This window comes from Numenius arquata, chromosome Z (assembly GCF_964106895.1).
Source record: "Numenius arquata chromosome Z, bNumArq3.hap1.1, whole genome shotgun sequence".
In the NCBI taxonomy this organism is placed as follows: domain Eukaryota; kingdom Metazoa; phylum Chordata; class Aves; order Charadriiformes; family Scolopacidae; genus Numenius; species Numenius arquata.
The window spans coordinates 12097904-12121827 of record NC_133616.1 but is presented as its reverse complement, the minus strand read 5'-3'; the positions used below and the strand labels follow the sequence as shown (position 1 = coordinate 12121827).

The following is a 23924-nucleotide window of genomic DNA, read 5'->3' as shown; positions in this document are numbered from 1 at the left end:
TGGGAAGTCTGGTATTCTTCCGGTAGGTTAAGTGTAGAATATCTTCTGATGTATGCTTGTACAAGGCAGTCGTTGTCCATTTTAAGGTAATATTTTCTTGATAAATCAATGTACAGCACTTAATTGAGTTAAAATTGTGGTGTAATGGCTTCATTTGATTTCCTTAAGTCTGGTGCTGTTTTATTTATTTGTGTAATGTGGCACTTGGATGTGGTCTTCATGAAGTCAGCAGGTTTCTGCCTCCTGGTTTCTGCATGGCATGGAGGGAATCTGAATCAGGGGACCAGGACTTGGGAGCTCTCAACTAGGTTTTCTTTACTGCATCTTTAAAAACAGTAACATATCTGAAATTAATAATGTGTTTCTTGTGATAAGTGGTCAGACTTTCATATTCATTTCATCTACCTATTTTGATCTCTGTCTTCATTTTACTGTAGGTTTCTGAGCAGGAGATGGATGAAGCAATCGCACGTACTACCCACCGAGAGAGCAAGGATGCCAGCTCCTCTCACGTCACAGGTAGCAGCATGTTCTCTCCCAATATATGTCCTTTTCCAATTGCAGGAAGGTTTAAAGACACGCTCTTGGGTTCCCCAACATCAATATTTTGAGGGCCCTCGAAACAACAGAACAGTTCAGGGGGTGTAATCACTCTGTCCACTGCAGAAATTTTAGCAAGAACATCTGGTTTAGATGGATCAACTCTATAGCTCATGTTACTTGATTTGGGTTTCACTGGACTGCCATGATCTGAAGGTAGGGTTGCCAAGACGTGGTTGCTCTATCTTCTCTTCAAGATGAATGGGAAGCACAGTGTCCTGGTAGAAAAAGAACAGGGAGGAATCAACTCCATCTGTGTATACTTACCCATGTAGGTGGCCAAAAAAAAAAACCACCAAAAAAAACCCAGAGAAAGTATTGTTGTGTCCTTTTGAAGAAGTCCAGATATTGCATACTGGACTATATGTTTTAACTCTGTTTTAATCTTTGGGGTCACGTCAAAATGTATGTTCTGGCATTTGTCTGATGTTTTTGAACTCCAGATTTAGCACTTCCTAAAATCTTACAGATGAAAGCAAACTCTTGGCAATGGTAGAGTGACTGAGAAGGTAATTTTTAGACAGATATGTTAGATTTGCAATTATTCTCTTTATATCTGTGTCAGCTAGGACATTTTTTGAAGTAGATCTTGCCAGTGGCTGCTAATTTGTCTTTCGAGGTTGAACCTAGTTCAGCAGCATGCTCCAGTGGGTAAAGGAAGACCATCTCCTGCTCATCTCTTGTTCATAGCTCTGTCCTGGGCCTGGCTAGCCTAAAGTGTCTCTGCAACCATGTTTCACCTGATCTGAGGGAGAGCTTGTGAAACGTTAAATAAATCTCACTTTAGGAAAGCAATTCAGATAATAAGTAAGTGAGATTAAATGCAGCCCCCAGCTCAGAAGGTGAATGAGCAGCTTGTTTGGATATATGGACCACAACTTCAATTTTTGGCATCTAACTAAGCTGTGTTTAACAGGAGCTGTACAAAAAAGCCCGTCTCCTAATGTGAAGGCCAAACAAGGAGAGACCTCATCTCCCCTCAGCTGGACCATGAAGCGCTTCCTGGAGCCAGCAAGCCGGGTAAAAGGATCAAATGCAATAAAAACAGCCTCTGCTTTAAAGTCATCTTTTACTGAAGCTTTTACTTGATCAAGGAGTTCAAAACCAAACCCCTGTGCTCCTTACCTGCCACATGGGCTCCATAAAGGGGGTTGTTTCTTACGTCACAGATTTAAATCATGACAGCAGCAAGCTCCTTTTCATCTGTGTGGCTGTAGCCTCCGCACAGAGTGTGCCAGAGCAAGCTGTGAGCTCCCACCTCCTGCCACCTCAAAGGGACACAGGGATGAAGTTAGCAGGAGAGAACCGAGCCTGTGAGGTCCCGGGTTCAACCCGAGAAGGCTGAGCACTTGGTCTCTCTCTGTAGCCATTGCAGTGGAAAAGTCTCTGGTTTTCCTGGGAAAGCCAAAGAAGCCATGCAAACTGTGTCCAGAGCTGCAAACCCTTTGCTTCTCTCAGTGCCGAAGGTGTATCAAGGGAATTACAGAAGTGAATGGTTTCATCCCTAGTTTCTGCATTGAACCACACCTGCAAAGTGGGAGTGGGATTTGGAACACTTTTTTATTTATTATACTGGCTAAAAATGTACCAATGTGTGGCATTTCAGCTGTCCAACTTTGTCCAAGTTTGACACGCTCAATATACTTACAAGTCATAGAATCATAGAGTTGTCTAGGTTGGAAGGGACCTTTAAGATGATCTAGTCCAACCATCAACCTAACCCTGATAAAAAACCATCACTAAACCATGTCACTAAGCACCGTGTCAACCCGTCTTTTAAATACCTCCAGGGATGGTGCCTCAACCACATTCTTGGGCAGCCCTTTCCAATGCTTAATAACACTTGCAGTGTAAAAATTTTTCCTAAAAAAAAGTCCTCTGTTTTAAAAGGTGGCTTCAAGCTTCCTCTATTGATATGGCAATGGGAGTGGAGTTTGTGGTGCTTGCATGCAGGCAGGGGCTTTAGGCACCAATGAAGGTTGGTCACCAAGCTCACATTTTCTTCAGCAGGGATCTGTCAGCTCTGAGGCAGAGCTTTCCCAGTACTTCTCCCACGACGGTACGAGCCAGCTCCCGTTTCCTGACGCTGTAGCCGGCTCCTGTGACGAGGAGCCGCTCCGTCAGAAGAACAGGAACAGCCTGTTGGATGAAGGCTCTCTTCTTCCTGGCAACCTGAGTAAGCGGCGGAAACATGTCCGGTCTTTTGGCTGGTGGGGGGAGAGTCACTGGGCACTGGTTTGCTTTACAGGAGAGTGGTGGCGATTCCTGGCCTGGTGGGAAATGCCGGGCAGCATAGTGTCCATCGTATTAAATTCTGGAAAATGGAAGGGGTTTACAACAATGCACATAAATGCCTGTTTCCATGGTGTTTTGTCCAAATTGCTCCTCTGATTATGTGAAAGTGACTTTATTTGATTGGTTTGGACGAAACTAGATTGACAGCACTGCAGGTTGTTCGTTGGTTTTTTTTACACATGTATGATGATCATCTGGTTGATTACATTTAAATGAAAGTGTTCACAGCTATCTCAAAGACACAATTTCAAAATGTCGCATATAGCAGTGTAACAACAATCAAATGTTCAATTTGACAAGATATTTTGCATATCTGTCTTTCTCCCCATAGTAATTGACTGAAAGAATCCTAGGTTTCCTTACTGACATGCACCTGACCTCAAATTCAAAAGATATTGCATTTTTTCTTCCTTTCCTATGCTTCTCAAGTAACGTCTTTGTCTACAGAGTATTTTTCTATGGAAATTCATTATTTAATGCTTAAAAGCATTTTTACATTTTAAAATACCCACAAAACAAAGCAAAACCAAGAAAAATCCTACAAAATAAAGTGCAGCTCTTTCTAATAAGGATGTGGAAAGGGTTCTTGGGTTTATTAGTCTTTAATTTGAAACTCATTGTCATGTTATTGTGCCTTTGTTTGTTCAGGAAAGCATTTTTTCACTCTCTGTAAGTTAATGCAGGCAGTCCTGAGCATAGATTTAAGCAAAATATGAAAGAAACTCTGTTGTTTAAAGTAAAATACACATGTGAATTTGCATCCCTTTCTTCTTTGGGTCATAGTCATAATTTAGAAATAAACTGAAAATAGAACCAGATGTGCCATGAATTGATTTTGGGAATTACTCACCCATAAATTGTAGAGCTATTTGCCATCCCTCTTGCTGTTTATTGTAGTTTGAGGGAGGGCATGAAAAACCCGGTTTTGCTTTTGAGGAGAGGTTAAGCTTCCCCTGCAAACAGAGCCACATGTACTGTGCTGCAGTCAGATGCATGGGATTAAAAATAATCTATAAATGCAATAAAATTATAACTTTTTTTTTTTAGCTGCTAGAGAAGCAGGAGTGGCAAAAGCAAATGGCCTGGCTTCTCCAACTAGTGGGAGATCATCTGGCCTTCACAACAAGCACGTGGAGTCTGTCCGACCTGGCATCCTCAGTGACAGCCCCAAGTCTGCCCGCAGCCCCTTTCATCGACAGAGGAGGGTTGTTTTCTACGATGGTGACGTTAGTGATGACGACGAAAGTTGCCACTCGCAAAGAAGCCAGAGGGCCAAGAGCCAGGAGGACGCTGGCATTGTCATTACAACCTCGTCTGTAGAAATCAATGATGAAAGCCAGGACAGCGAGTCACCTAGATACAGTGGCACGGAGACATCTTCCCCTGTCCTCAGCAACTCCATGGAGTCTGCAGACAGCACACTGGAGCAAATTGACTCTCCTTTCTTCCCCATCATAGCGTTCGATTACTCAAGCGTGCCTGAAGTTCGTTTTGGTAGCCTGAGTTTGAAGGAGCTCCGGGAAGCACAACTTGAATCTAAGAGATCGCCAAAACTTGAGCACAGAGCTGTCACAAGAGTGAAAAGCATGATGAGCACAGAGTGCCGAAGCCTTCAGAGACAGCGGGTGGAGGAGCATGGCTCTTACAACAAGCCTGTTGCGAGGACGCTCCCTCACAGCAAGAAGTGTGAAGCACCCGATGGGGCCGGGCAGGGGCAGGGTGAAGTAGTCACCCTGGTTCGCAATGAGCACGAGTCATTTGGCCTGGATTTGGAAATCCAGGCCATGCCCTTAAAGGTTGTTGTCACAGGGCTGCGGCCAGGCGGACCAGCGGAAATGGTAATTTTTTATTTGGGTGCCTTGTTGTGATTTGCTTTGGCTTTGCAGGGATGATCATTATTAAGGAGGTGATCTGTTGAGAGTAAGTGCAAGGGAGATGTTTGTCTCTGCAAAACGTCTCATCCCATATTATTCCGAAGCTGCTGTTAATGAAATGTTTCTGATTCAGAAGTGCACCCTTGGCTGATTCAAAACTAAAAAAGTCAAGAGGCAGATCTACTGAGGTGGACTCATCCCCACTCGCACTTAGTTCTGAGAAAATACTATTCTTTTCCTTTCTTTTTACCGGAGGCAAAGACAAAATAAGTAAATCCTGGTGGTAAAAATGATTATTATTTTATATGCACATATTCCTGTGTTACGCAAATCTGGTACCAGAAGACCTTAGGTGCTGGCCAGGTTTGCAAAGTGCCTAGAAGTACCAGTGACCAGTGCTCTTCTGCATCTCACACATGCACATACTAGCGTGGGTACTTGCTTCGTGCTGGATGTGGAATTGCTGACCTAGATGGAAAAGTGCAGAAAGAGGAAGGAGGATACTCAGGTGTAAAAAGCTGGATGTGGTGTTTTTAACCCAGATAGCAGCCGGGAGGGTGAGAGGAGATGTAGTAGTTTGAGTTGGGCTGTGAGAGCTGGGAATTTGGATTCTGTTCCTCCCTTTTTCCCTGACTTACTGTGCAGTGTTTAGAAACTTAGGCTTTTACCTTAGGAGCTTAGTGCCTGTCCAGTTTGGTTGTTCAGTTGGCCCAATGGGAGGTTGTGACCAGCAATATAACTCATACGTGAAATACAAAAATGATAGACAATCAGTCCTGAGGAAACTAGGACTGATCCGTCTCAGTTGATTTAAATGAAGAATGCTGTGTTCTCTGTCCTGATACTGATCTCTCAGAGAACCCAGCAGCTTTTCTGACCTTCCTGTTTGAGATTGATCATTAATTCTTCTCCTGGCAAAAGCACAGCCTGCTCTTTATCTACATGTTGGCAAACTGACAGCAGAGGTACCTCTGCTTTGCAGTGGTGTGAAATAGGGAATGTTGCTCATAAGCCACTAATTGCTTCCCTGCAATCTTTGCCCCTGTGGCAGGGCTTCTGAGGTGTATTCATAATTTCTTTGGATCTGTCATTGCATCAGGGATCAATGGGCAAGATGGCTGTAGGAGACGAGATTACCACCATCAACAGCATCCCAGTCAGTAAGATGACGTACGAGGAAATCTGCTTGCTTATGCAGTGTCTTCCCACATCCGTAACCCTGGAGATCCAGAAAGCAGCATCAGGTGAGAGAGTAGTTTTGCTTTTGTACCATTTATTCTGAGTACCAGTGAAGAAAATTCCCCCGGATCAGCTGGGTCTGATCTTCTGCTGCCCCAGCTTCCAACATTGATTCAGAGCAAAAGCAGGGAGTACATTGTGTCTGCATCGGTGAGCCAGGCAAAGCACTTCATCACCAAACTGGGCTTTGGGGTCCTCCCTGGCACCACCATGAGGGGAGCAAAGCTACTTCTGGGTGAAGTATTCAAAGCTCCCGCTTATCCTGTGTCCCTCCTACCAGCACTTGCAGAGGCCCGAGTCGTGTCATGCAGAGCTGGAGCTAACTCGGCAGTGACCCTGTCCTGACAACCCGTTTTACTGCTGTGCCTGTTTAGTAGATATATTCACCCTTTCTAATAACATCTGTCTCTCTTAAATCTGAAGTTTACTTAATGTTTTTATGAATGGACAATAAGATAACAAAAGCCTCTCTTCTCTCTTTTTTCTCTTTCCCTCTCTTTTTCCTTCCCTTTCCTTCCCTTTCCTTATTTTTCTCTTTCCCTTTCATGTGTCAGAATTCCCTAGTGTGCAGAAAGATGAAACACAAACCCCAAGAAAACTAGATCTTATCAAAGTGTTTATTTGCATGTTTCTTACAAAAAGTTTTCTCGTTTGAATTGAAATAGTTGAGACCTCCTTAGCTTCTGCTCAGGGCTGATTTATGCTGCTACAGCAATATATGCTTCCCCACAGACTGTACAAATTACGTGGTGTGGAAATAAGTGTTTGAAAAAGAAAAGCATACTTTTCAAATTCAGGAAGAACATAATATTTTGCTTCGTTTTAGGTTATGATCTTCTTCATGTACCTATTAATACCTGGGAGCCTAAAGTGCTTCCAGATGCTTGAGTTCCAGTTGTTCTTTAAGTAATTCCTGGCTTGGCAGAGAGTCCTGTTCTTGTTTCCTTAGGCTGCTGTGGCTTTTACAAACTAACAGCACTGCGGTAGGGGCAGACTGGCACTCCTTTATCAGGCAGGTCTTCTGCTCTCCCCTTCCCCTCGCCCTGCCCCGCTGGCAGAGGAGAAGGTCTCTTTGTTGTGTGATCCAGCACACTGAAGCAAGGCAGCACTTTGAATCTTAACCTGGCTGCTTCAGATGGACTCTCCTGAGACGTCTTCTGCTTTGTTGACTCCAGGAGGAGCCTGCACTGCTTAACATGGGTACCTAAGTTAAGTGATGTGGATAATCCCGCAGGTTTGTGCAAGGATTAGAGAGATGTGCTGGCATGTTTGAATGAGCAGGAAAAGATGCTGGCTCTGTGAATACACCCTTCCTTCTCCATGCACTTTCTGGGCCTCATCTGGTAGTAACTGGGCTCTGGAAGGCAGCTGGAGTGGGAATGTGTGTCCCAGAAGCAGTGTAGAAAGGTGTAAGCAGGTGCCGAGGGTGAAGTGCTGAAAATTGAAGAGCTGGAGAAATGGGTGAGGTGGACTGTCTTGGAGTGCAACAGTGACAGGGAGCTCAGTGTGTTGCCCAAGAGTGGGTTAAACATGTATTGGAAGCAAGGACAGGTCTGTGCCAGAAATCCTGTAAAGCCCATATGCTCAGTGCGTGTATAACATCAGCCATGCGTGTCACATTAAACACCTGCAGAAGTGCCGGGAGGATCAGAGTCAAGTTGTTTATGCACAGCTCGTCACTGTGTGTATCCCTTCACCTTTGTTGGCTGTGCCAGGGCTTTGTGTACCCTCTGCAATCTATTGGAGACATCTTCCGTCAAACAAGTAATGAGAAGCTGTACTAATCAGCCTGACTTACTGCACACTGACACTTAGGTAGTTGGCTGCTGGAATTTCAAAAACGAGAATTAAACAGATCATGACTGCTCACCTTGGATAAGTGGACTGCTCCCTCCTGTGTGCTACTCAAATACACAGGGTTATGATTAATTTGTGTTGTTGTAAACACCATTACAGAAGAGGAGGAGTGCAGAGCAAAAGGGAAGCATGTAGTCTCACTATAGAGGTGTCTATTTTTGGAATAAAACCTGGTGTTTTGTATATAATTTCCTATATCTGACAGGATTTTGCCTTTTTAAAAATTTTATTAATTTTTATCCTAATGCAGGTGTCAGCAGATTTACAAACCTCATCCTGTCTCCCGGGGTTGACAGTCAAAATCAGGCTGATGTCAACAGCATCCTCACCACTGAGGAAGCACCGAGTGCTGGGAAGCGAGAAGGAGCTGGTCTGCAAAATGCCGGTGGTGGCCGTGCGGTGGAGAGACCAACACTGCCACCTGATGCCACGAGCAGAGATGCGCAAAGAGGGACCACGAAAGGCAGCCGCCCCGAGGACTGCGCCGCCGCCATCCCCGTCACCGACATCGATGACTTGCTCAGCCAAATGGGTGCCCCCGAGAGCAGGGCTTCGCGCACCCCGTCGCGAGCCGAGAGCCCCCTCCGAGAAGAGTACACCACCATGTGCTGCTGTGGGACGGACGAAGGCTGCCCCGGTTCTGAGCCACGGCCAGCCAAGGAGGAACTGCTGGAGAAAACTGTGAATTGTGGGGCTAATGCTCAAGGGGTTTTGGGGCTGTCTGTGTTGGACTCCATTAACACAGGCAAACTTTTTACTGTGAATAAAAACTCTTTAAACAACTATTCTAGGAATTTTAGCAGTTTAAATGAGGATGAGATGCCTGCAGCAAACTCTCTGGAAGGTAAGAGAAGCGACCCTTTTCCAAAGTCTATGTATGGAGCTGCAGAGGATTCTCACTCAGATGCGGAGTCTGTCACCGAAACTTTTGATAGTGCTAATGAGGTGCTGCTTGGGCCGTGCACTGCTGCTAACGCCCCTGCAGTCTGTGCTGCAGCGGAGTCGGATGAGGAGCAAATTGAGATTTGTTGCATGAATAATCAGCCGCAAAAGCCTGCACAGGAGCAGCATCTCACATCTGCAACAAGCTCTTCCTCTCTGTCCCCACTGCACCCTTACAATGGCAAAGTTTCGCAAACTGAGGGCTGTGCAATGTGTGGGTCACTGGAGACAAGCATCAACAAACTGGGCTTGGAAGATCACAGTGGTCCCACTTCCTGTCCTTCACAGTGTTCAGATGTGTCCTCTGCATCCTTGTGTTCTCCTTCCCCAGTTTTATTGCCAGAAAAGGACATCCTAAAGAATTCAGTCAGTGTCCCTGAAGTTTACTCTTTCTGTAACAGTGGTGCCTTAAGTACAGAACAACAGATGGGTTTGGGGAACAGTAATGGACGTATAAAATGCTGTGAATCCATTGAAGAGGAAGGGTCTCTGCACTGCAAAAAGATAAGCTTTTGCTCTGCTAGAAATGTCGATGGCTTGGAGAACAACTTGCTTGAGAAAGAAGGATATTGTGATGAGCAGAGATCCAAATCTGAAAGCCAAACGGTTGTTGATGACTGTAATCATGCTGTTAGTTATTGCTTAGTGAAGAAAGAAACCAACAGTTTGTCCAACTTGTCTAAAACAGACAGCAGTCATGTGAATGCATCATCATCAAGAGCAATATCACTCAGGTCTCCCTTCCCTGCTAGATCTAAAGATCCAAAGGCTAACACAACTTATGACTTGCCAGGGAAAAATGAGAAAATTAACTCTGCGACTTCAGGAAGGACTTCAAATGGAAAAGTCCAAAGCTCAGGCACAAATCACTGCAAAGGAGCTGCAGTACCACACAGCCCATCCTCACAGAAAAAATCCTGTCAGGAGTCTAAGGGAATGGCACAAAAAAGTATAATGGACACCCTTTTAAATAACCAGAAGGCCAAAGCAGGACCAAAGCTAAAAGGGTTCACCATTAAAAGCAAAGCAAAGGCAAATTCAGATTCTTCTGGCATTAATCCTACCAAAGTCAATGGGGCTGATCAGAAAAGGAATTCTGTTTCTCCACAGCAGTCCCCCAAACTCCTGGCAAAGAAAACACCATTGTCCCGTAGTTCACCTACAAACCCAGATCCTGGAAAGAGCATTTCAGCAGCCTCAAGGACTCTGAAGTCAGAGCTAGAAAATAAACCATCTCTGGTGATTTCTGAAGATTCACTTTCGCCTCTCCTAAATGGCACCAGCAGCTCAGTAGCAAGGAGTGAAATGAAATGTGGCTGTGAGGAGCTAACAGACCTGCAGCAGGCATGGGGAAAGCCAAAAGAAAAGCAAGTTTCCATGCAGCCTGCGGTGTGTCAGGGTAAGGGTGTTAAGGTGGACGATTTCAGAGCCAGAGATGGTCAGTCCAAAGTTACTTCATCTCCTCAGGGGATACCAAAAGTTGAATATGCGAAAGGAAGGACTGAGAAACCTGGAACAGGCCTGAACACGATCAAAAGCATCTATAGTGCAGATGACCTTAGGCAATTAGATCTACAAACCATAGGACCATCTGCTGGAGGCTCTTCTTCATTGAGGTCCCCCTCGGTTCAACAGGAGCATCTGGAAGGGCAGGAGATCCAGCGTACTTTCATTGAGGTGAAGCTTTCCTCTTCAACATCCTCTTCCTCATCTTCCTCTGCCTCTTCCTCACCAGCATCGTTTTTGCAGCTGCCATTGCTGGAGAAAACAGAAGAGGCACATGCGGAAGCACCTCGGCTGACTGAGGAGATGGGGACCATGCAGTATTTCTCAAAAGTGGATACCACCGGAGACAGAAGTCTCTATGGCTTCTCAAAACCTGTGACGAGGACTTACTCAATGCCAGCTGAGTTATCGGGTCACTTGAGGGAGGACTGCCATGTTGCAGAGGTGCAAAGCCCCCAGGGCCACGCTGCAGAGGAGAAATACCCTCAAGCGGCAACAGGGATGTTAAAGATGGTCCATCTCAACCTGGCGAATGGCCAGAGCGGGAAGGAGCAGGTGTACACCTCCAAAAGCACCCAGAGGGTCCATGACATGTCCCCCTCTGCCAGCAACACTAGCTGCCCCACCGCCGATAAGCTGAGGAGCTTCAGGAGAAATTACTACTACTACGAGCTGAACTGGCCGCATGAACCTACCTCATCCTTCTCCGTGAAACAGAGGATCAAATCCTTTGAAAACCTCGCGAATTTTGACCGGCCCATCGTGAAGGCCATCGATATACACTCGGCCGCGAGGTCTCCCCTGGCCAGGAGGTCATGCGGTGGGATGGCCACCACCACCAGCCCCGCCGAGACCCCGCGGGCCTTGCGGCGCAGCTTGAGCTCCTATGGTGGCAGCCCAAGCCCAGCCCACACCGTGGCCAAGTCTCCCATCAGCGCAGAGCCCAGGCGTGTGGCGGAGGGTGACAAGGGGGAAGGAAAGCCCCAGAGGAGCGAGGATGGCGGCGCTGGGGCAGACCCGGCCATCTTTCCCCCCTCGGCCTCACAGGCACACCGCAGCCGGGGCCTGGGGCGGCCACCCCTGTCCCGCTCCCGGCTGCGGGAGCTGCGGGCCCTCAGCATGCCTGACCTGGACAAGCTGTGTGGAGAGGGCTTCTCAGGGCCACCACAGCCCACCTGCTTCAAGACAGAGCTGGAGATCACACCCCGCAGAGCCCTGGGCATGTCGGCCCGGAGCAGCGCAGCCCCGCCGGCCCGCTGCGGCCCCGCTGAGGCGGGCCCCATGGGGATGGGTGCCGGCAGCCCTCGGGACAGCGGCTCAGGGACACCGGGGTCTGCTTCAGACGACGACGCACCCCACGGCAGCTTTCCAGATGGGGAGCGCTCAGGAAACAGCTGGTCCATCAGGTTGGTGTTGGCTTTCCTACTGCCATTTCGTTTTCATCCCCACAAGCTTCTCCATTGCCCCAGGTCCTCCCCAAAGCCCGTTTCAGCATTGGCCTTGGCCCCAATTCCCCTCACGGTTGGGGGTGCCGTCCTTCATGCTCTTATGCTGCCTGGTTGCGGCCACAGTTCAGTGCAGGATGAAACACTTTATCCTGACTGTATCCTGTCTCCTTTTCTGTGTCCCCACTGGCTGTTTTTGGTGAAGTTTTTGGCCGTGTTACGGCACAGCAGCCGCTGTGGAGGGGAGGCTGCCGCAGCACCAGCTGCCAGCACAGCCTGCAGTGACAAACGAGCTTGTTGTCCTGCCAGGAGCCGTACTCAGATGTAGCTGTCTCCTTGTTTTTGTTAATGTCTGTTGCTAAAACCATTGGGAAAGGAGGAGGGGAGCAGAATGGGGACTGATTTTAAGGGTTATTCTTAAATTGTCTTCTCTGCCCCTTCCCATTCTCGCAGGGTACACCACTTCTTACCTGCATTCAAGATTTCTGTTTGTTAATGAGCTGGCCCTTCATCGTTTACCCTAATGCAACCTACATTGTATACCCAAAATGTATCTCTACACAATCTAGAAATATAAAGCTCTTTTATATTTTTCTGTTCATTTTAGCTTGGATCAGCTGCTCGTCTCAAGCCTGGACCAGCAAAAACTGCAATCTGTTTTGTCAGCAGTAGTACCAAAATGTGATGTTGCTGCTATGCTCCAAGAAGTCAAAGCACAAGTAAAGGTAAAAAACAGAAGATAAAAACTAGATTATTGGCAGTATTTTAAGGATTTTTCTTAATGGCAGATAAAATCTCTTCCAAACAATTTCAGAGCTCCTCCAGTAGTCCTGTGGTAGGTTACAGTTGATGGTCTTTTTTCTATTACTGGTGTTTGAATGGCTGCTATAAACCCATAATAAATTTGAATGACTTTTGTATAAGAAAGGGTATTGTTTGTCAAGCGCAAAAGCAGTTTTGAGCCACAATAAATATACCTATTTTAAGTGGAGAAGTATGCCTCCATTTGAGTTGTTACTACAGCTGAGAAGCTCCTGGATTTGCCAATAACTGCACATCAGAATTTAAATTTCCACCAGCCATCTGGGTTAGTCTCGCTTTCTCTCCTGTGCAGGGGAAGCTCTGTTTCTGTCTGTGCCTGGAAGTACCTGCCTGTTGCTAGAAGCTGCAATTAAACAAATTTAATTTATTTTGTTTAATGGTGAACTGGTGGATTGTAACACCAGAAAGTGGCTGCTGGAGAGTTTGTGAGAGACTGCTATACCCTTTTTGCTCTCTTCTGTGCAAACTGCTTTTTGCATTAAGATAACCTGCTTCATTATCTAGGTGTTTAAAGAAGGCCTCCAAAGTGAAATGATTGCCAGAACATTACTTCCCCATTTGCAGTGTTTGTGTTTGTGTTTTTAGGTTACATCCACATCCTTTTTAAATCAGAACAGAAGTTGATAAAATAATGACAGCACTGGAGGAGAAACTGCCATCTGGTCTGCGTAACTGCTGGCTGAGCTGCATTTAGAGTGTTCCTGAGTCTTACTCACAAAGATTGCGATTTCAAACATAGAACAGGCTCAGGGAGACAGGACCTCCTCAAAATACCCAGCTTTACCTCCTTCCAGGGACAGTGTAGCTAAAGCTTCCAAGTCCCAAGAGCTTGATGAGCCAAGAGGGCTTGGTAGGTTTACTGATAAAGTTAGGATTGGATTGTACTTCCGGCCAGAGGTAATTAAGTGTTCTTTAAAGTATTTTGCACGGGGTCTTGGAGAGATTGTATATTTATGCCACTTTTCAAAGTCTAAAAACTCAAATATTTATAAAGCCGAATGCTTTTTTGGAATGCACTCCTTGTCTGCATAGTTTCTTATCCATGTTTAAGCCCAGTATGGCACGTACACTGGAAAATTTTATGCTAGTCAAATGCTGGATTTAAGTGTACAATAGGACAGTTCTTCATAGTTATGCAATTGCTGAAAGATGAGATGAACTGAAGCTTCACTGGGAAGAATTTGTCATCATCTTTTGCTCTGAACAATGCTGAATTTACTGCTAGCATTTAATAAGTGCTACTAAAATAAAAAAAATAAGATGCGGGCATTTTATTGTTTAAATCTTTTTGACCGATGATCTGTGGCTAACAGGCTAAACAGAGATGATCACTGGAGGCCCTGGGTGTCCACTGAGTGGCCACGTAAAGCAATAAGCATTTGTATGTGCTCCATAGTACACGTGCTGGCTGAGGACAGCGTTGAGAGCTGGGGAGGGAGGAATTGCAATGGGAAGTCAGAGTTCAGACTGACCCAGGACATGTGGTCCTCTCACAACCCTCTAGCATCTGAACCTCTGATATTTTTATTCTTTTTCTTCCCCAGTGTAAGCAAATTGTTGTAGCAAGGGTTGGAAAGAACCTGAGCTCTTAAACAAAAAGGGTTGCTATAGTATTTAACGGTCAAAGGTATGTGTTTATTTCCATTACCCTCACTGCACTTTGAGCTAGCCTAGATGCTTAACTGATTTTATCATTTCTAGCCTAACATAAAGCTGTTCTCACTTGGGTACAGGTGAGAAGGGTCTTAACATCTACAAAGGACTGTGGGCTAAGATGTTCAGCCCTGACTGGTCCTCTCTCTTCGGGCGCAGATGGATCAGTGATGTGGAGGAGGATGACACTGGTTTCTGACATTGGCTCTGTGCATCTCTAATGCAGAAAATGTTCCAGGGCCGCTATTTGGCAAAAAAAGCACACAGTGAGGCCAAGAATTTGACTGTTGTTTCACCAAAAAAGATAATAATCTGTGATTCCCTGTGCCTTTTGAAAGAAAATTAAAAGGCAAATGCTGAGTTAAAATACTGAGTTTAGTGAACTAAATATGTCACTTAATGCTAAGTAGATTAAGAGGTTGGTTTCTAATGTTGTGCCATTAATTTTAGTGTTGGCAGTTTCTGGAAATTACTGATGTTGGATGGGATACGGGGAAAAAGCTGAGAGACCTGCTCTCTACTCCCCTCTTCTGACACTGTGCCTTACAGACAGTTACTATCCCCTCGCTCCAACAGATACCTGCTTGTAGTTCCCCTTACACCACAAAATGTGTTTTCTGTAACAGTGCCTGGTTTTGTCCTCACAAACGTTCAGAAGACAGCACCAGGCTTGCTTGATGAGACTGCTTCTCTCTCATGGCAAATTCTGTATTCTGGCAGCGGACCACCACTTCGAAGAAAACAGCTTTACACCTTTGTTCTGGTCCGGAGCCAAGTTCAGCCCCGGTGCAGACCTGTGCTAGTCACTTTCCTGTACTGGATGCTCCCATTTACACAACAGCACAGATTTAGTCCCCTTTGGATCACTGTAATGGGCTCCTTACTTTCATTTCCCAAGTGAGAGTTTTCCTGCTGTGCCATCTAACCTTCCCAAGCTTCAGTTTGTAGCCATTGCCCCATGCAAGATTGTCCAGCGCTGCTGAGAAGGGATGGATGAAACTGCCCTGCATTACATCTTTGTAACTGCCTTTCAAGAGGAAGGAGAAATGGGATAACAAAAGTGTTTGTATTTCCCTGGAAAGTACAGTGCTTGGTCCAGAAAGGTGTATGGGAACTATTGAGTTTTGACTGCAAAATGTTGAGCAATGCAAAGTTGATTACAGCCTGTGAAAATTAGGCTGCCCAACGTTTAATACCCTTCTGCTGTCCTAATTTTAACTTTGCTTTGTAGCCTTGGACTGACTGAAGAAACCTTTGCTGTCATGTGATCTCTCTTCTACTGATCTGCAGCATGAACAGAAATGCATTTAATGTCTCAGTTTTAATTCCTTGAGTTGACTTTTTTCACCAGCCATAATCTGAGGGTACTGTTGATTTGTCATTTGTGCGGGAACATGGTCTTGATCTTTGGTTTTGTTTTTCTTTTCCTTCCCCTTCCCGTCCACCTCCATTTTTCTGCTAGAGCAAAGAAGACACATACTTTGTAGTCTTGCACAAGGAAGAAGGAGCTGGCCTGGGATTTAGTGTGGCTGGAGGAATAGATCTGGAACAGAAATCAGTCACAGTAAGTGATGGCTGCAAGTCATGTTTTTTGCAAAGCTCACTTTAAAGCAGGCTGGTGATTAGATCAAGTGCTCGTTTATCAAGACTCACTGCAAGTCATTCACAGTCATAAAACAGTGTCTCTCAGAGGCGGCTGAATGCCATCTGCTACTGAGATCAGAGTGTGTCTAGGAAGCGTAATTTTTATTATTGGAAATGGATGCCAATTATGTTTTCAGTCTTTAAAAGTCTGTTACTGGATGAGATCGGCTAGATCTAAATCCTGTGCATGTAGATAAAATTCTGCATGCAATTGCAGTGCATGCCACCTTTCAGGGGAAATTTTCATTTCCAGCCCGTGAAGTGTTTGAAGTTTTTTGCAAATCCTGAGAATGACTGTTTCAGACCTCAGCAAACATTCTGGATTTCACTTCACAAATTTGTTTTGGTGTTACTAAGACCTGTCGATTGTCAGTAAATAAGGGTTGGGTTTTTGAGTTTGTTTTTTAAAACAGCCTTATACGGCATTTTGAACCAGGGATATTGTGTGTCATTAACTGATACTGGTATGTAAAAAGCAATACCAAGCAATTGAAATAGTGTTGAAAAAAAGATGCGCATGGCAGAAAAATCCAAGACAAACAGTGTCCCATGTGACGATTTCTTTACACAAGATATGCATTTAAATTCTGCCCTGAGAGACAGAGATCCATTAAGTGCTGAGATTGGAAGTAGGATGTGTCCTCAGTCTTTGGTGCCTGCAGCAGCCCTTGCAGGAATCTTCTGGTTTTTGCTCTTAAACAAAACCAATGTAAGAAAATATACTTTACATTAAGCAGTCACTGAGTTAGGACATGGTCACAGTCTAGGGAATGGATCCCACTTCTCTCGCTACAAAGGTTGTGTTCTCTGTCCCTGGCCCAAGGACTCGCAGTGTCAGTTGTGAGGAAGGGGAAGGCTCAACATCAGTGTCCCACCCTAGAGAGGTCCTCACATAGAGACTGGGATACTACCTGAATATATGATCTTGAGCGCTCTCGGGCTGTGTGGCTGATGAAGTCTTTCTTCTGAATGCCATTAGCATGAGACTGAAAGAGCATCAGCTGCCACTCTTTCCTGATCTTCTTTGTTCAGTGTGTGTAAAGCAGGCTTCTGAGGTGGGAAACATTTTAGTGGCCATGACCTACTGGGATTCTGGGTCCCAGCTGGATTTAGGATTGCCATTAGGTGCTGAGGTGCTTAGATGGGCTGTTCTTCCTACGCTTGGGAGCAGAAGTAGAAATGCCTTGTAAGCTTCAAGGTAGTAAGGAGCTAAGCATGTGAGGGAAGGCAGCAGATGTTTTGGATGTGGCCCCTGTATTCCTCTTGCATTTGGGTGTCTACATCTGTCATTGAGGCTGTTATTCCAGCTTTGAATGCCTGCTTAGCCTGGCTGGATATTTATCTCCTTGGATCTGTAGGGTTGTGACAGCTGCCCATCTCAGCATGGCCCTGCAATGAGAGGAAGAGGAGCCAAAAGGCTTCTGATTCATCCTTGCTGGTCTGCGTATTAGGAGAAATTCCTGAGAAAATGCCATGCAGAGTTGTGTCCAGAGATTTGCTGCCTTGAAACTTTGCTCAGCAGATCTAGAACTGTGTGCATGGGAAACCGTATTCTGGCTACTAAAATGACAGTGCCCGATAGGCAAGACTTTAAATATTGGGTCTCGACTCTTCTAGTCAGTTGCTTTCTGTAAATGGTACACATCTGAGTCTCAGCTGCACTTGCTGGAGTTTACTCAAAATTTAATCCAGTGCTTGAAAATACATTTCAAGCCACTAAATAGTCTCTGTGCATCTATTTGCATAGTATTTGACCAGCCAAATTGACATGGACAGCTAAATACTTGCACAGCTGTAGCAAGTCAGAGCCTTTCTTTGCATAGATGCTGTGCACTGCTTAAAAGCGTGTGCTTGGAAACAGCACAGGATGCATATCCCAGACAGTGAGAATTTGGGGAGCGGGAGTCGCACACCACAGTGTTGTTCTTGGTGTTTGCTGTAGCGCAGATGTGGATTTAACCTGTGTGTCACTTGGAAGTATGTTAATTGAAGACCTTTGAGGAGTTCAGTGAAAGTGTAAGTGATTTGTGATATTACATTCTTTAGGTGATTTTGGTTGTCTTTGGCTTAGAAATGACCATGCAATACCAGCATCTTTTCCTCTGCTTTCCCCCTATCCCTGGCTGCAGTTCTTGTCCAGTCACTCAGGCCTTAGTATTTGAGGGTGCTTGTTGGAGAAAATGTTGCTTGCTTGATGTCCAGGCAGCGGGCAATGATTGCAAACTTTGGTAGGGACTCTGTGTTCACTTTGGCCTGTAGAGCACGATGTGTGGTCATGAGATTAATGTGTCCTTAAGTTAAAATCTTTCTTGTAGGTCCACAGAGTGTTTTCAAAGGGAGTGGCATCTCAAGAAGGGACTATTCATCGAGGAGATCTTGTTCTATCAATCAATGGCAAGTCTCTTGCGAGCTCACTCCATGGTGATGTCCTGAATGCTCTTCATCAGGCAAGACTATACATATATGCCGTCATTGTCATCCAGAAGGAAAAGGACAAAGCAAACAATTCCTCCAGACTTGAGATACCAGCTACTGGCAGAAAATGTGTGGGGTCTGGAAAGGATGTTTCCATGGAAATAGGAACAGGTATGATCTTTGTCCAAGAACAGTTGGAAGGATTCCCTCACAGAGCAGACTGAAGGGAAAAATGTCCATGTGTTTTAGATTAAAAGCGTCTGTGCTTTATGTGATTGAAGAGAGCAAATGAAATTACCTTTAAATTTTATTTGTTCTCTTTGGAGCCTAAACCCAGTTTGGGTTTTTTATATTTTTAAATATCATAACTAGGCAGAAACTTAGAAGGACATTTAGGGCCTAATTCAATTTCTGCTAAAGTTAGTGATTCCACATATTCTTTCAATCCAGGATAAACTCCTTTTAAGTAGTAACAGTAGTCAGGGCAAGAAAGCAAACAATGAAAAAATAAAAAAACACCCCAACCTCAAAGAAAATGCCAAGCCCTGCATTTTGTTACGCTTAGCAACTGAACTTGCTCTTTGTAATAGCAGATTTCATACTGTTTCTACTAAAAACATAGAAAAAAAATATTTTGATAGTACAGTAAATGGAGCTAAGCCAAATGCAAAGCAGCCATCCCATAGGAAACAATAGATAAATGGTTTAAGTGGAAATGTATCAGTGGAATGGTAAGTTCCTGTTTGGGAATAAGGCAGCATTTCAGTGTGAAGGCTGCATTTCAAGGGTGATCTCAATTTTTTTTGTAGAATCAAGACACAAAATCCTTTAGTACCTGTCTGATTGTTGCTGCTTCGGGAGCAGGAGGTGACCTGCTTCAGTCTGGCACTGCTGCAGTGTCTCTGGGAGGAAGGGGGCTGTGGTTACAGCTTATTGCTGAGATTTGGCGATGAGGCTCCCAATACTGGGCACTTAGCTCAGACCACTCCAAAAGCAGGACGTGGAGCTGCCACTCACCCATTTTTAACCTGTTGGCTGTAATCACTGCTGGTTTGGGTGGGGTTTTTTTCTGTAGTACTTTTTATTGTTTTATGCTTTCACTGCATTTTATAGTACAGCTTTGTAATACAGCTTAAAAGAAATAGGAAACACTCTGTAAATGAATGGATCAGCCCTTCTGGAATTGCTCCCATGGATATAACATATATAATTACTTCAGAATCCCTTTCTACCCTGAACTCCCTGTGTCCTGCACATTGGCAAATGCGGAATATCTGCTGGCTGCAGGCACTAGGGGGCAACGTTATCTCATAAACAACGTAGTACTGGGTTATTAAGAACATATTTCCCTCCTGCAAGGCAAGAACATCTTCAAATGTTTTAGATAACATTTAAAGTTGTTTGAGATAACGGTAGCAGTAATTTGTGATAATGCAGACTGCATAATTTTACATTCACACAGGGCAAAGAGGGTCCTGTTTTCCAAAATTGTAGATTTATTTCTTCCTAAGCAAAATTGTACTTTATGTCAGCTACAGCAATATTGCATTCTAAAAATATCTTCTGTGTGGGAGGTGGGATGCATCTACAGGTAATTATGGTTATTTCCATAGATGCGAGACCAGAAACAATTATGCACACTAGTGAATGATTACAGATTTTTCCTGAAGAGGATGGAACATGTTTGGTTAGCATAATGTTTCGTTCATTACTCTTATTTAAAAAGATATGGCTCATTGAATAAGCAAGTGATAACAAATGAAAGAAAAAGAAATGCTCTCCACTCAGTATCTTTGTAATTTTTCAGTTATTTTGTTGATGTTTAGAGTCTTTGCTAAGTTTGCTAAGATTTAATTTTGCCCTCCCCCCCCCCCCCAAAAAAAAAGCCTTGGCAGGTTTTTGTTGAACATGCAAAATGAAAAAGTCTCTGTACATAAACGCATTTTGCACTGTCTCCCCTTCACAGCTGCAATAATGCACATGCAGTTCTGAGAAACTGGGTGACAACATGTTCTAGTCTGAATATGAACTGAACTCTGTGTTGCTTTGTCACTGCAGCAAAAACAAAACCAACCAAACACAACTTGCAATTTACTGTTAACTGCATAACAAGATATTATGTGTATTCTGTCACAGATCCAAACCTGGATATGAATGATGTCATCTGCGTTGAATTATTGAAAACCTCTGCTGGCTTGGGATTCAGTCTTGATGGTGGAAAAGCTTCCATTGCTGGAGACAGGCCCTTGCTTGTAAAAAGAATATTTAAAGGTACTACAAGCATGCAGTCAATATTATTCCAGTTTTCCTTTTGTGCATTGTACAGACATTTTAATTCTTGGACTCAATTTTTTTTTTTTCAGCAAGGGTGGGCTTTGTGGCCCTCATTTATAACCACTTACTAGCCAAAGTGGTCCGTAAAAAAGCCTCTCCTGGGAATGGCTAGGGATTGCCTCTGCTAGTAAATCTTTGTGGAGCAGTCTGATTTACTAAATATGATGCATTTCCTTCCTGGGCTTGTCCACTATTCTAGACATTAAATTACAGGAGCAATATCGTGTGTAGGGGTTTGAGAAGTTCATGCTTTATCCGATTCTCTTTTCTAAGAGAAGCATAGTGCAGATAATCGGTGTGGTTCCAAAGCACCATCCTGCATTATACCCAATTATTCATTTTATGGGGGTTTTATTTTTTTTTTTGGTTAGCTATGAGTATTAGCTTTTGCCAAGAATATGTGATGTTCATATTCAAAAACCGCCACTCTTGGATGCTTTGTTTGTCAGCAGGTAGTTAAACTTCTATGAACTGTGTATAGAAAGGAAACCAATCCCACAACTGTGCTGTGATTTTAATATATCTTAGTTTGAGATTGACTTTAGTGAAAAATACAGTAGTTTCTAAAGGAAGCTGAAACTCTTAATGAAGCTTGTGGGTGTGCAGAATTTTTATAAGATTACTTTTCAGCGGTTTATTCTCTCACCAAGAAAAAAAAAGTCAAACTGATACTTCCTGAATTGTATATCAGTTTCTGTGTGTGTGTTTGTTTCGGCCTCTTTAGAAATTGATTCTGAGAGTAAAGAGCATGTTTAGTTTCTGAGTCCATTACTTTATATCCTTAGATACAGTCCTTTTCTCCTCCCCTCACCACGATGGCTGATGTTGGTTAAATTATCGTTACAGAAAACATACTTTCATCAGCAGTGACGGGTGTGTTCTTCTCTAGCTGTTTCTGTCTGGTGTGTTTGTCCTAAGTTTGCTACCTGTGTTTGGTTTGTTCACCCCTGTTATCTGCGTCTTACAGTCTACTGCATTACCTGCTTATTACCATGTTAAAATTCCATTTAAGAAAATACATCCATGCCACACGCAACCTTTATGTTTATTTTATTGACCAGGTTTTCTTACAGCTACAGAGATAATGTGCAGCATATTTTATGCACTCATAGTGCTTCGTTCAAAAACGGATATTTCTTCTGCAATCGAGCATTTATCTTGGTTAAAATAACATTTTCTGCGAGGTGCAGCATGGGGTAGCTTGCTAGAGCTGAGCTGAATGTAGGCGACTTGTACCGAAATTGCCACTGTTGGAAAAATGGTTTATTTGCTGTTCATCACAGTGGAAAGCAAATTTTTCTTGGTTTACTTTTTTTTTAAACACTGACTTTTTTCCCCTTTTGCTCCTAGGTGGTGCTGCAGAGCAATCTGGAAACATCGAAACTGGAGATGAAATTCTTGCTGTTAGTGGAAAATCATTACTTGGCCTCATGCATTACGATGCCTGGAACATTATTAAATCTGTGCCAGAGGGCCCTGTTCAGTTGCTAATCAGAAAACACAGAACTTCAGCGTGATGGAAGCACTACATCTAATCACAGTTGCTAAGACAAAACTTTTAAAACCCATTACAAGCTGTCTTTGTTTCTAAAGTCACACAGAAGTGTCTTAATGCTCTACAGAGAGGTGCTAAGAGCCTTGGAGAACCACTGAGTAAGCGTGTGATGAGCATCATAAAATCTCACCTAATTTTTGGGGATGAAGGAAGCCAAATGTTAGAGACATTTTTGTATTATGTGGCCGTTTTAATGGAACTTCAAGACCTCTCCTGGGTTTGATTTAAAGTATTTTGACTGAGATAAATAACACTGTGCCTGTCCCTGATATTTTTAGTATCTGCAGAGCGTTGGGAGTATAATTTGTTGGTTGCCATCCTGTTGACAAGGATGGGTATTTAGACTGTACTGTATCACTTAGCTGTAATAAGACTTCAGGACACTTACTTAGGGTCTGGTCCTTTTTTTTGTTGTAATAAGAGAATGTCTGGAACAATCTCACTTTATTCTTCTAAGTGCAGTTTTGCTAAAAATGGATGACGAAAGAGTATAATTTTGCACAACTTTTATGCCTAAAACATGAGCATTTTATTGCGAAGCTGAAAAATTCTCTTAAAACTGATGAACTAACTCAGCAACCACCACAACTGAATCTACTCTTAGACGCAACTTGTATCTGAAAGCTCTTGGCATTAATGCAGTAGAAATCTGTCCAAACAATAGACCACCAAGGTGTAGACTTGAGTTGTTAATTGTGATTAAAATGGGAGCGATAAAAATTGGGGTCTGGATTTTCAAATTTAGTCTTCAAATGTTAGGCACCTTTAATATATATATATATTTTTAAAAGAAGGATGATTTCAGGTGCTGAGCACTTGCAGATCCCACAGACTTCAGCGATCCCTAAGTATGTCTGAAAGTTGGGCTGCTTTTATTTGGTTGCAAGAAATTTAAGGCTGCCTGACTTGAAACACTCAAGCTGGAAAATGGTGGTCTAAAATGGGGATTATAACAGATTAAATCTGAACTGGCCATATTTGTGGTGGCTTTTAATCGCTCTTTTTTGTCTTCTCCTGTCCAGTATTTATTTTTTCCTTGTGTGAGAGTGGGTGAGGATGTGTGTGGAAGATACAAGTGTGTCCGGCTGCGTGAGGAACGGGCTGGTGCTGAGGGTTCTGGGTGGTGAAACTGAAAACTGTTGTCATAGACGGGAGAAACCATGGTGTTAGGTAGAGCAAAACTGAAAGGGGTTGCGGTGCTGCGGGAGCTTCATTTGGGTTTTCTCGCCTCCACTCACAACAGAGGTATCGGTAGTGAGCCATGCTGCTGAGTGTTATTTATAGTCTGCTGGGAGGAGAGTGTATGGGTGCGAGAGATTAGACTCTGTTATTTCTCTTCTTACATTGGGGATAGCTCAACAACATAAAAGAGATACAGGAGGAAATGGGCCAGTGTCCTTACCAGCTGAGAACAAGTTGTTTGTTCCAGAGTGCTCAGGTTGTTTGTCACGTTAAGGCTGGAGACTCCTCGCAGCCAACATGCCCAGGGTGAAGCCTCAGCCTGGAGCCGGTCCAAATCTGCAGCGCTGCCTACGTTTGTAGTGAGCCAAGACACCGCACGGCTGCTACAAAAAGGTCTGGGTTTGTCACTTGGCCCTACCCCAAGATCATACTGTAGTTCAGTTTATTTACGTTTATTCAACAGAGCTTGGAGCAGTTGTCTCCAGGTTAGGGGAGCGCTCGCTTTGGTTCGTTTCTGTGACAGCTTCATTAGGCTGCAACTTGTGAGGTGCAGAGGAAAAT

General features: G+C 44.1%; 1 protein-coding gene across 1 annotated transcript in view; it reads left to right on the top strand.

The window, feature by feature from the left end:
- The window catches only part of PDZD2 (PDZ domain containing 2), a 143355-nt gene extending 121212 nt beyond the window's left edge, over window positions 1-22143 (top strand). Inside the window, exons 14-24 of the mRNA XM_074166507.1 lie at window positions 438-519; window positions 1517-1620; window positions 2608-2776; window positions 3943-4733; window positions 5869-6013; window positions 8116-11719; window positions 12366-12483; window positions 15696-15797; window positions 18193-18463; window positions 20429-20563; window positions 21977-22143. Coding sequence (XP_074022608.1) covers window positions 438-519; window positions 1517-1620; window positions 2608-2776; window positions 3943-4733; window positions 5869-6013; window positions 8116-11719; window positions 12366-12483; window positions 15696-15797; window positions 18193-18463; window positions 20429-20563; window positions 21977-22143 — 5688 coding nt within the window. The remainder of the gene's footprint in view (window positions 1-437; window positions 520-1516; window positions 1621-2607; window positions 2777-3942; window positions 4734-5868; window positions 6014-8115; window positions 11720-12365; window positions 12484-15695; window positions 15798-18192; window positions 18464-20428; window positions 20564-21976) is intronic.
- The last annotated feature ends 1781 nt before the right edge of the window (window positions 22144-23924 follow it).